At 39.3% G+C, this 12342-nt stretch overlaps 1 protein-coding gene across 2 annotated transcripts in view; it reads left to right on the forward strand.

Annotated features, from left to right (window-relative positions):
- LOC128700645 (fructose-bisphosphate aldolase-like) overlaps window positions 1-11303 on the forward strand; it is a 30000-nt gene extending 18697 nt beyond the window's left edge. For both annotated transcript variants that reach the window (XM_070097017.1, XM_070097016.1), the window contains exons 2-6: window positions 5393-5606; window positions 6821-6940; window positions 7059-7304; window positions 10333-10515; window positions 10633-11303. In XM_070097017.1, coding sequence (XP_069953118.1) covers window positions 5403-5606; window positions 6821-6940; window positions 7059-7304; window positions 10333-10515; window positions 10633-10971 — 1092 coding nt within the window. In that variant the 5' untranslated portion in view covers window positions 5393-5402 and the 3' untranslated portion in view covers window positions 10972-11303. The remainder of the gene's footprint in view (window positions 1-5392; window positions 5607-6820; window positions 6941-7058; window positions 7305-10332; window positions 10516-10632) is intronic.
- Window positions 11304-12342: the final 1039 nt, after the last annotated feature.

The following is a 12342-nucleotide window of genomic DNA, read 5'->3' on the forward strand; positions in this document are numbered from 1 at the left end:
TTTATCTATGCTCGTGAGGGAGGCCTGGTCGTGAACCGGGCTGCGGGGGCATTGATCTCCGGAATACCCTCCTGGTGAGAGAGGATAGGTAAGAGCCTTTCCGGGAGTTGTCGTAGAATTCTCCCACAATTTAGAACATAAATGAAAACTGCAGTAGGCCTGGCACATGCTAGGCAGGTCCATCTGACCCTCACCCACTCTCATACCTGCATACCTAAAAGTTTTAGCCCGTGGCCTGGTTAGCAACGCCCTCGCCTCACATTGAATATCCGTGGTTTGATCTCGTGCCGGGTGGTAACACTAAGCAAGTTTCCTTACACCTGCTGTTCCCGTTCACCTAGCAATTAAGTACCTGGGTGTTAGCCGACTAGTGTGGGTCTTATCCTAGGGGACAAGATGGAAGGACCCCAGTGGAAATAAGACAGCCCTCAATGACGCACAGACGTCTTGGGTTATCCTGAGTGGCTAACCCTCCTGGTTAAAAAATCCGAACAAAATCTTGATCTTAACGACTCGACCTGGGAGTTGATTCGACTCTTAAAACTTAACAAATCAGTACTTCCAATATATTTCATATTCTAAATTTGCCAAATTAGAATATTGCAGATTGTCTTAAGTTAAAATATTTTTAGCTCTTCATTTATAGCCCCTTTATTCTTGTTTTCAATTAATATATTTGTCATATCCCCCAAATTCTAAGTATTAACGAGCAAATTCAGTACCTTCAGCCTATTTCCGCAGGAAAGATTTGATACATGGGATCAGCTTTCATCTTTCTGCATTTTAAATGTAGGTGTTCATATGTAATATCGAGATTAGAACTGAGCGGTATAATCTAAACGAGGTCTTACCTACGTAGGTCAAGAACTGAGCCGCGGGAGCATTGACCCTCACACCAAAGATATGATATGAAGTATAATCTACGACTTCTGTTACACTAGCCAACAAAATTTAACCTTTTTATTCAATTTAGAAACCAAATTGGTTGTTTTAAGCTAATTTCGATGTGCTGATCACTATTATGAACTTTAAGTCTCATAAAGTATTTTTGAAAACTTATGATCAATATATTGGCTATTTAAGGCTCAAGAACAACCACGTTACATAAGTCATAGGTATTGTGCATAGTGTGGTGCATGCAATGACATAAACTAAGCTTAGTTCATTATACATACCTGGAGGGGGTTTTGAGGGAGTCAGCGCCCCCCACGCCCCGGTCGTGACAAGGCCTCGCGGTGGATTAGGACCTGATCACCCAGGCTGTTATTGCTGGTCTCGCGTAAACCGACGTACAAAGCACAGACCGGCTGGTCAGGTACTGACTTAGGTGCCTGACCAGCTCCTAGAAGACAGTCACGGGTCTATTGGTATCTCCCTTATGTAGGCTGGGAGGCAGTTGAATAGTCTTGGGCCCCTGACACTTAATGTATTGTCTCTTAGCGCCCCTACTTTTCAGTGGGGGAATGTAAAGTAAAAGGACACAAGTGCAACTAATGTGACATTTTATTGTGGCAACGTTTCGCTCTCCAGGAGCTTTATCAAGCCATTACAAACAATACATGGACACAGAGGGTATATATAGGCTCAGAGTGAGGTGCGATACTAGTGGTAGTAGTAGTAGTGATAAAAGTTGTAGTAGTAGTAATACAATATGGTAGAACAATTAATTCGTACATGAGTAAAAGGATATAAAAGCTATTACTTGGGTAACATAAAAATAGGCTGCCTCTATCCAGTCTATATTTGTCCAACCTATTTTTATGTTACCCAAGTAATAGCTTTTATATCCTTTTACTCATGTACGAATTAATTGTTCTACCATATTGTATTACTACTACTATTACTACAGGGCCCGGTGGCCTGGTGGCTAAAGCTCCCGCTTCACACACGGAGGGCCCGGGTTCGATTCCCGGCGGGTGGAAATATTTCGACACATTTCCTTACACCTGTTGTCCTGTTCACCTAGCAGCAAATAGGTACCTGGGTGTTAGTCGACTGGTGTGGGTCGGATCCTGGGGGACAAGATTAAGGACCCCAATGGAAATAAGTTAGACAGTCCTCGATGACACACTGACTTTCTTGGGTTATCCTGGGTGGCTAACCCTCCGGGGTTAAAAATCCGAACGAAATCTTATCTTACTACAACTTTTATCACTACTACTACTACCACTAGTATCGCACCTCACTCTGAGCCTATATATACCCTGTGTCCATGTATTGTTTGTAATGGCTTGATAAAGCTCCTGGAGAGCGAAACGTTGCCACAATAAAATGTCACATTAGTTGCACTTGTGTCCCTTTACTTTACATATTATCGGTAATTCTACCAACTTTATTACAGTGGGGGAATGTTGCAGAATCTTCTGTATATTCTCAAGGTCTGCAACTTCACCTGCCTTGAAAGGGGCCGTTAGTATACAGCATTATTCCAGCCTTGAGAGAACAAGTGATTTGAAGAGAATAATCATGGGCCTGGCATCTCTGATTTTGAAGGTTCTCATTATCCATCCTTTAATTTTTCATAGAGTATGTGGTAGACACATTGTGATATTTGAAAGTGAAATTCTGACATTTTCACTCCCTGGTCCTTCATATTAGTTTTCGCTGTGTTTTGTGGTTAGAATTTGTTTTATACACCGATCCAGTTTTAATTTCCTCGAGTTTTCCATAGCGGAGTAATTGAAATTTGTCTTCATTGAACTTCATGTTGTTTTCTGCGGCCTTTTCGAGATTTGATTGATGTCCGCTTGGAGATTTGCAGTGTCTTCGATGGACGATACTCCTGCAGATTCTGGTATCAGCAAATGAGGACACAGTGCTGTGGCTTACATCTGTCAGATACGAGGAAAAGGATGGGAGAGTACTGTGCCTCGTCGTGGAATAGAGCTCTTTCACTATAGCCGCCTCTTAACTGTTTACTATTACATTTTGTTCTATTTGTTAGGAAGTTATAGATCCATCTACCCACTTTTCCTGTTACTGTTCCTTTATCGAGCATATTGTGTGCTATTACGCCATGATTGCTCTTGTCTAAAGCTTTCGTAAAGTCTGTGTATATTACATCTGCATTTTTTTTTTTTGTCCTCCAGAGCATCAAAGACCATGTCATAGTGGTCCAGTAGTTGAGAGGTAGGAACACCCTGCTCTAAACCCATGCTGCCCAGAGTTGTGCAACTGATCGGTATTAAAGTGGTTGGCTATCTTGCGTCTTAGGACACTTTCAAAAGATTTTTATGATGTGGAATGTTAGTGCTATGGGTCTGTAATTCTTTACAATTGCTTTACTTCCACCTTTGTGGAGTGGGACTGTCTTTAAGTGATTGTGGGATGACCACCGTATCTATACCCCCTCTCCACAGCGCATTTAATGCACGTGGAAGGGGTTTCTTGCCGTTCTTGATGAACACCGAGTTTGAAGTGTCCAGGCCTGGGCCAGGGTGCATTTGGATGTCATTTATTGCTTTTTCAAAGTCCTGTGGTGCTAGGAACCCCTCACAGAAGGTTCCTTGAAGTTGGTGAGGGGCTCTTGATTTAGGGAATTGGATCTGTGCTCCAGTTCTCCGAATTAAGCCTGAATGCCTTCCACATCCCCCCCGGCGCTGCATAATCCTACGGTTTTAGCTCTTCCCCTTTATTATTATTATTATTATTATTATTATTATTATTATTATTATTATTATTATGTGGTGTTAGGATTGTTATGGTTGTAGGTTTATAAAAACTTAGAGTAACAATAACGTATACTCTCCACGGCTCGGCACAAGATGATTATGATGATGATTCTCACTGCTCCCAACACCTTGCAGATTATATCAGAAATAATTGAATTAGCCAAGTTTTGAGTGTCATAAAAAATTCATTTAGATTGTCGACCCATAGCCTGATTAACAGCTCACTAAACGCCGAGTCATATTGGTTAGTTTAATATGTTTATTATGCACCCCATACCCATCCTGTGGGCGGTAGTCAAAAGATTACAGAGGTACATAATTGGTCCAGGGACTGGACTCCAAAGTTTTGATAGCTGAGCAAGTTACAGAGGTAATGAACTCACAATTTACAAAGGTAATGAACTCACAATTTACAAAGGTAATGAACTCACAATTTACAAAGGTAATGAACTCCAGGTAGGTCTGGTCACAATCATGACAAGTTACAAAGTATCTCGCTCATTTCTTTGCTGTCATCAAAGTCCCATCTCATTTACACAGGGGTCTAATACTGGATGTGGTTTTTGCCATAGATTTGACATAAAAATAATGAATTTCCATACAATCTTGCAAACATTTACATCAGTTTTCAGGCTTTTCGGAGAGTTCAGTATTGCTCTCCAGCTTGAACACTGCTTAATTGTCCATTTATTGGGAAATAGATACTGTACAATAACCTGTGTGCATGTCAAGATATCTTATTAATGAAAATAAGATACCCGGTATACTAAGAAAATTTCCTAAAATTGCTTGTAACATAAGTGAACGGTAGATATGTAGATATAAATCTAAATGTACACCTGTTAACCCTTTTGGGGCCTAGTTCCTAGGTCTTTTGTGTATCCATATGCTCTTGCGCTACCGTCCACAGGATGGATATGAAGTGCGCAATAAACTAGCCACTTCAAATTCAAAGTTTTATTCTCTATAAGGATTACAATGCTGAGTTTACAGAATTTGGTTATTGTGTGGTTTACATGTAGTAAAATACTAATTACAGAGGGGGCCACTAGAACACCTAGCATGGCTAGGCATTTCGGGCAGACTTAGATTAATTCTTAACTTTAAAATATTACAAATTATGAGGTAAGTTGGTACTATGGCTAAGTGACTATAAATAGTTTGTGAGTTTAGCAATGTGAATGCTTTTGTTTTGGCACAATACATAGTTTCAGTATTGGAGTATCACAGGCCAACTTATGACTAGTTAGGATTCATTATTTTAAGATTGAGATTGATATTTCTGTTTATGGTCAAATGGGTGAGTGAGTGTGTGAACCACCAGGTGGTATTCGTGTAATTAGTTGACTGGGTGTATCAGGGAGATAAGATGTTTTCTAATGGTAGTTTTGAAGGTAATGAATGTGTCTGCAGTTCTAGTTTTCAGGTAGGGTGGCAAAAATCTAATCTAAAATCTCCAGCCCCAGTGGCGTCAAGTTTCTCTCCCATTGATGGCTTGCATCTAATAAATTTTTAATGGTGGTGGACAAATAAGCCAGCGGAAGGCCCTGGTCAGATATGACTTAAGACCTGCATCAGGAAAGTTTTTTTCCTTGGTGAAATGGTTCACCGTGGGGGACTCGATTGCACTGAGAATACGTATTGGCTCATAACTAAGTTCAGATTTAAATTCAGCATCCCAAAATCAACATAAGATTTTTTTTTTTTTTTTTTTTTGGCAGAACCGTCACAATGACTACCTACTTCAGTTACCCAACACCTGAACTCCAGCAGCAGCTGAAGCGTATTGCCAATGCCATTGTGGCCCCTGGCAAGGGCATCCTGGCAGCTGATGAATCTACAGGCACAATGGGAAAGAGACTTGCTGACATCGGCTTGGAGAACACTGAAGATAATCGTCGCAAGTATCGCCAGCTCCTCTTCACTACAGACAAGGTCAGATTTGAAAAACAACCAAAGGTTTGTCCGGAAAAGTATAGGTATACTAAAAGGTCGTTGGTAATTTTAAATTAGTCCTTGTACTGTGGTTTAATTATACAGTGTACATTAATTTACTACTGAAAGTGCGCAAATAAAATAACTTTGCAGGGCTTAGACTAATAGAAAATTACATTTGCTATGGAGTGGGGAACAGAGGTCTATTGTCTTAAGTCTGAGGGTACTAACCAGGTTACAGTAGTTTCTGTAGCCTTTAGTAAGTGGTAAATTGTTTTATTCTCGTATACCCATACACATCTTAAGTAATTTTATTCTTTAGTGTAGACAAGTGAACCAGCAATTGAAATGTCCCATGGCTTGGGTGTTATATGACACCTGGAATCTACCTGGAGTGTGAAGAGTAACAGTGACAGCAGTTCGGTATCTTGATTGCTGATTGAACCGTTTTGCCTTCACAGTAGGCTTCTTCAGTCAAATAGAGAATATATTGCAGGCGTCATTGAGGGATTGATCACCTCAAAAACTATTTCTCCAAGGCTGATGGACTGACCAGGCCCCAGAATCACCAGTGAACCTCTTACTTAAAACATTAGCAGTCTAATGACTGCTAATATTTTAAATTTATTATAATGGAAGGAGATGGCAGTTATACAAAAATGTATCTTGTATAAAAGTTTGAGGGCAATGTGTGGTGTGAAAATTGTGCAGAGAATTTGGAACTTGAAAATTTGGTGTGAGGTTGCCAGCAATATTATTCAGAAGGTGGAAAAGAGGTTGAGGCAGTTTAAAGGTTTAAATGTGCTGAAACAAACTAGGATGACTGAACTGGAGTGAAGGTATGAGGGATAGGGGTCTTCCATGAGGGGTTGGAGGGAAAGGGAGGTTTTTGAATGCTAGGGGGATTGGATATCAAACAGGCTTGCATGAACATGTTAGCGATTGGAAGAAAGTGTTTTTTTTTTTTTTTTTGATGTGTTGTTGGTGATAAATGTAGCATTTATGAAAAGATTCAAGGAAACAGTTATCTGAGCTAGTCCTGGAAAGGAAAAGTATTGTCTGCACTCTGATGGTGTGGTGATGTTGCAGTTCAGAGGGTCATCTGAGCTATGATGTGTCATGCTTCTGGGAAGAGTGAATGTCGGTAAAAGGGTTTCTTTTGAGTCGGCCTTACTCAATGGAAAAAGGTCAGTGTATTTTTTTTTTTTATACAGGAGCTAGGCAGCTACATTTCTGGTGTGATTCTCTTCCATGAAACACTCTACCAAAAGACTGATGATGGACGCCCTTTTGTTGACCTCATAAAGGAGTTGGGCATCATTCCTGGCATAAAGGTACTGTACATCTTAGTACCTTTAAAGTTTTGGTGTATAAATCTTGATTGAGCAAAGTAGAAATCTGTAACATTTACCATAATCGTTCCTTAAGTAATTTGTCAATTATTTTTGACAGGTGGACAAAGGTGTGGTGCCTCTGATGGGATCTGAGGGAGAGAGTACTACCCAGGGTCTGGATGACCTAGGAAAGCGATGTGCTCAATACAAAGCAGATGGCTGTGAATTTGCAAAGTGGCGATGTGTCCTGAAAATTGGGCAAAATAGTCCAAGTTACCTTGGTATGCTGGAAAATGCTAATGTTCTTGCTCGCTATGCTTCAATTTGCCAAATGAATGGGCTTGTTCCCATTGTTGAACCTGAGGTAGGTTTATTTAAATTTAGTTTATCAAAATTTCTGCATTGTAAGTAGCCCCTGCTGTACTGCAGAATATGAATATTAATAATAATATAATTACGATAAGGCACCTAAATTACTGGGAACGGTTGAAGGTCCTTGATCTGTATTCCCTGGAATGCAAGTGAGAGAGATGCATGATAATATATACTTAGAAGGTCCTGGAGGGATTGGCACCAAACCTGCACACGAAAATCACTCCCTATGAAAGCAAAAGACTCGGCAGCAGATGTAACATTCCCCCAATGAAAAGCAGGGGTGCCACAAGTACACTAAAAGACAACAGTGTCCAGGGCCCAAGGGTCTTCAACTGCCTCCCAGCATACATCAGGGGGATTACCAGTAGACCCAAGGCTGTCTTCAAGAAGGCACTGAACAGGCACCTAAAGTCAGTACCTGACCAACTGGGCTGTGGTTCATATGTCAGTTTGCATGCGGCCAGCAGTAACAGCCTGATTGATCAGACCTTGATCCACCATGAGGCCTGGTCTCGGACTTGGCCGCTGGGGCGTTGACCCCCGGAACCCTCTCTAGGCAAACAAATGCAACTAATGTGACTTTTATTGTGGCAACATTTTGCTCTTCAGGAGCTTTGTCAAGCCATTAATATTTTTATTTTAGCATGATACATGTTTGTACAGAGGAGTGAAACAGTTGGTTAAACATGCCAAAAGCCCTTTTACATGCAGAGCATTTCAGGAAAACTTTAGACTAACTTAAGATTAATAGGGCACTACATTGCTGTAATTTGTACATATGGTCATTATGTGAGTTACAATGAATACAAGTAAATTGAATATTCTGTTAGTTTGAGCTATGTGGCTTTAATAAGTTAGGTAGAGAAGAATTAGTTCTGATATAGTATATAATACCATATTACAATTCAACACAATTTAAAACAATGAAGTTGAAACCATTTTAAGTTTGAGAAAGTGATTATATGTATAGTTAAGCAATTATCAAGCACAATTTACAGTAATGAAATATTACAGTTTAGCACAATTTAAAGCAATTGAAATTGAAACAGTTTTAAGTTTGAAGTAAATGATCAAATAGTTGAGCAGTCATAAATTATTGAAGAGTTTTTTGAGTAATTGGTAGGTGTTAAGTACATAAGAACATAAAGAAGGAACACTGCAACAGGCCTACTGGCCCATGCAAGGCTTAAGCCAATGGCTTAGCCTAGTCAGGTCAGGTCACATTCACTTAACCCGTGAACGGTCCAAATGTATATATACGTTTTTTCAACATTTGAAAGTATGTAAAAAAAGTAGATCTTTTTTTTTTTTTTTTACATTTGAAAATGTGTAAAAAAACTTTGATCTACTTTTTTTTTTGTTACATTTGAAAATATGTAAAAAAAAACACATAGACCTACTTTTGTAGCACTACACGTGAATGTAGATCTGCTTGGACCGTTTACGGGTTAAGGAAGGAGCTTGGCATCTGACCTAGTAGCACAAGCTAGTCAGGTCAAACTCGCACCCACCCACGCCCACTCGCGTACTTATCTAACCTATTTTTAAAACTACACAACATCTTAGCCTCTATGACGATACTCGAGAGCTTGTTCCACTCATTCACAACTATTACCAAACCAGTGCTTTCCTATATCCTTCCTGAATCTAGCTTTTTCCAGCTTAAAGCCATTGCTGCAAGTCCTGTCTAGGCTAGGTATGTTTAGCATGCTGTTTACATCCCCTTTATTCACACATATGCAGTATAATGTGATCCTTCATTGTCAATAAAGGATCACATCATACTGCATGTGTGTTTATATTTCCATTGTGTTGGTATTTTATACCATTTATTTCCATCCCCTTTATTCATTCCTGTTTTCCATTTATACACCTCCATCGTATCCCCTTTAATTCTATGCCTTTCTAGAAAGTGCAGATTCAGGGCCCTCAGTCTGTCCTCATAGGGAAGATTTCTGATGCATTGTCCTTTGTACATTTTCCAGTGCATTTATATCCATTCTGTAATACGGTGACCAGAACTGTGCAGCATAATCTAAATGAGGCCTAACCAAAGATATATAGAGTTGAACAACCTGAGGACTTCTATCTATACTTGTTGATATGAAGACAAGGATTCTGTTAGCTTTATTGTGAACACTTGTGCACTGTTGTCTTGGTTTCAGATTACTTCTAACCAGAACTCCTAAATCCTTTTTATAATCGGTAATATTAAGATCTACACTATTTACTTTGTGTGGCATGGTTATTTTTCCTGTCCAACATTTAGAACTTTGCATTTGTCTATATTAAACTGCATCTGCCACTTCTGACCCCTGCATCAGTCTATTCAAATCGTCCTAGAGTACTCTAATGTCCTCGTCAGAATGAATTGGATGGCCTGTTTTGGTGTCGTTAGCAAATTTGCTTACGTCGCTATTTATTCCCTCATCTATGTCATTTATGTAAATTGTGAACAAGGGGCCCAACACTGACCCCTGTGGAACACTGCTTGTGACGTGCCCCCATTCTGATTTCTCCCATATTCATCCCAAGTGCAAGTAGATTTAATACATTCAAGTTCATTGGTGTAGTATATGGCTGTGCCACCTCCTAATTAATCTCTCCTACAATTGTGTATGGCCGTATAGCCAGGTATGGCATAGGTGTTTGTAAGATCATATTTTAGCCAGGTTTCAGTGAGGGTAATGATACTGACATTTAGAGAACTGAGTAGTGCTAGGAGGTCATCATAGTGTTTGCTTAGATCTGACATTATAATTGAATACTGTTATGTTATTGTTGGCACTGAGTAGTGTCTTGGCTTGACTAGCAGTGTAATAAAAATTATTAGGATCATGTATGTTAAGATGTTAATATCAGGCTTGATGTTTGCAATTGTATGACTAATGAAGGATTAAGAATGTATAACTAACTGGAAAGCTACTATTAACTATTAATAATGGGTGATACAATGTCTATGACAATTAGTAAATCAATATTGTACAACAGATTAAAACTGCTCTTAAATTTGGTAGGTGTTGATGGATGGGTCTCACGACCTGGTGAGAGCACAGAAGGTGACAGAAACAGTATTAGCCTTTACGTACAAGGCTCTAAATGATCATCATGTCTTCCTGGAGGGAACACTACTTAAACCCAACATGGTACTAGCTGGTCAAGAGTGCCCCACAAAGTACACACCACAGCAGGCTGCTACGGTAAATTATGAATATTTGTCTGTTTGAAAAGCTGCATTATTTAGTCATAGTGAACCATTGGTTAAGTTGTTTTACTGGCAGCAGTTTTTTTAATGTGGTATTTTACCAACTTTACAGGCAACAGTATTGGCTTTGTCTCGCACTGTTCCAGCAGCTGTGCCAGGCATCTGCTTTCTCTCTGGTGGCCAGTCTGAGGAGGAAGCCACAGTGCATTTGGATGCCATAAACAAGTGCACTGCTGGCAAGAAACCCTGGGCTCTTACCTTCAGTTTTGGGAGAGCCCTACAGGCTTCAGCTCTTAAGGCATGGAGTGGCAAGGATGTAAAAGCAGGACAGACTGAATTGCTGAAGAGAGCAAAGGCCAATGGGGCAGCAGCTCTAGGAAAGTATTCGGCTGGGACGTGCTCTGGAGCAGCTGGGGAGGCTGGACTCTTTGTCAAGGATCACCAATATTAATATGGCCCTTAAGGATTGCATTTTAATGTACTTCATGCAAGTTGACCCATTATGCCTTGGAATGCTATCATTGTCAAAAGATTACCATTCATAAAAAATAGGTTGACATTGCTATTTCATAAGGTTAAAAGCAGGAGGGTTACCAGGGGTAAATATCTAAAACTTTTATTTTCATAAAACTAGAAACCAGGTTTTTTTTTTATATATATATATACTTTTTACTGCCTAAGTCTGTTCATAAATTAAATGCTACAAATAATTCATGTACCATGCAATTAAATTTTTTTTTGTCTTTTGTTTTGGTGCATACTTTTAATAAATTACAAATATTAGTTCTTAGTTTATGCCTGAAAGTTGAGAGCATCCTGCCTAAAACTTAACCAGTGTAAGGGAAAGTACAGTGGAATCCCGAGTTTTGAACGCATCGATTATTGAATGCTTTGAGTTTTGACTGCTTTTTTCGAACCAATTTTGTCCTGAGTATCGAACTTGCCTTGTTTTGAACCATATACCAGACCTGTCTGCCTTCCCGCATCCCCACGCAGGCGTCATGAGCCAGTCTAACTTTGTTTATGCTTGAGTGAACATTACATTATATACTAGGCATTTAAAGTGCCCTAGAGTCATAAAATGCATATACAATACACTCATTACTTACCTTAAAATATTTGTAGTTTTAATATAGGGTGCGAGGTGAACGGTAAGGTAGGTAGGTATCAGTGTGGTGGATATGTAACCCCCATGTTTGAGTTTAGTAAACAAACCAGTTGTTGTTGATACCAGCCTGGACATGAATGGTCTTTTTTCACTGCGTCAAGCTGACTGGAAAAACGTGTCATATTTATGTTAATTTATATCTTTATATGTTAGGTAGTGTTTATAATTTAGGTAGTGTTGTATAATTTTGAAAAAATATCATAGATGGATTAAGCAAAATGTCCATATTAACGTTTTATGACATTTAAGGCACCTCAGAGTGATTATTATTGTATTATTATTATTATTAATATGGCATCTTCATGACTAATAACACACTTAATGATTTTTAATAGTGTTCTGCATGCCAGCATAGGTGCAAGTTGTGGAGTTTAAAGCCTATCTTCTGCAAGATATGTGAATGGTGTACATACACCATTTCATTTCTACATAATGGTTTTCTTATGAAAGAGGTGATCTAATGCAGTTAGCATTGCAAACTCAGTTTTCTCTCATACTAACACATCTGTAGGAGGAAAGAATGGGAAGTTTTCACAGCTGGAGCAAAAATGCCCGCGACTGTGTCCTGCCCCGCCACCACGTACGTAATGACATGCATATTTTATTCATTCTAGAGCGTATATCAGGTTTTTGTTATTTATATTGTCATATTAG

Source organism: Cherax quadricarinatus, chromosome 56 (assembly GCF_038502225.1).
Source record: "Cherax quadricarinatus isolate ZL_2023a chromosome 56, ASM3850222v1, whole genome shotgun sequence".
Taxonomy (NCBI): domain Eukaryota; kingdom Metazoa; phylum Arthropoda; class Malacostraca; order Decapoda; family Parastacidae; genus Cherax; species Cherax quadricarinatus.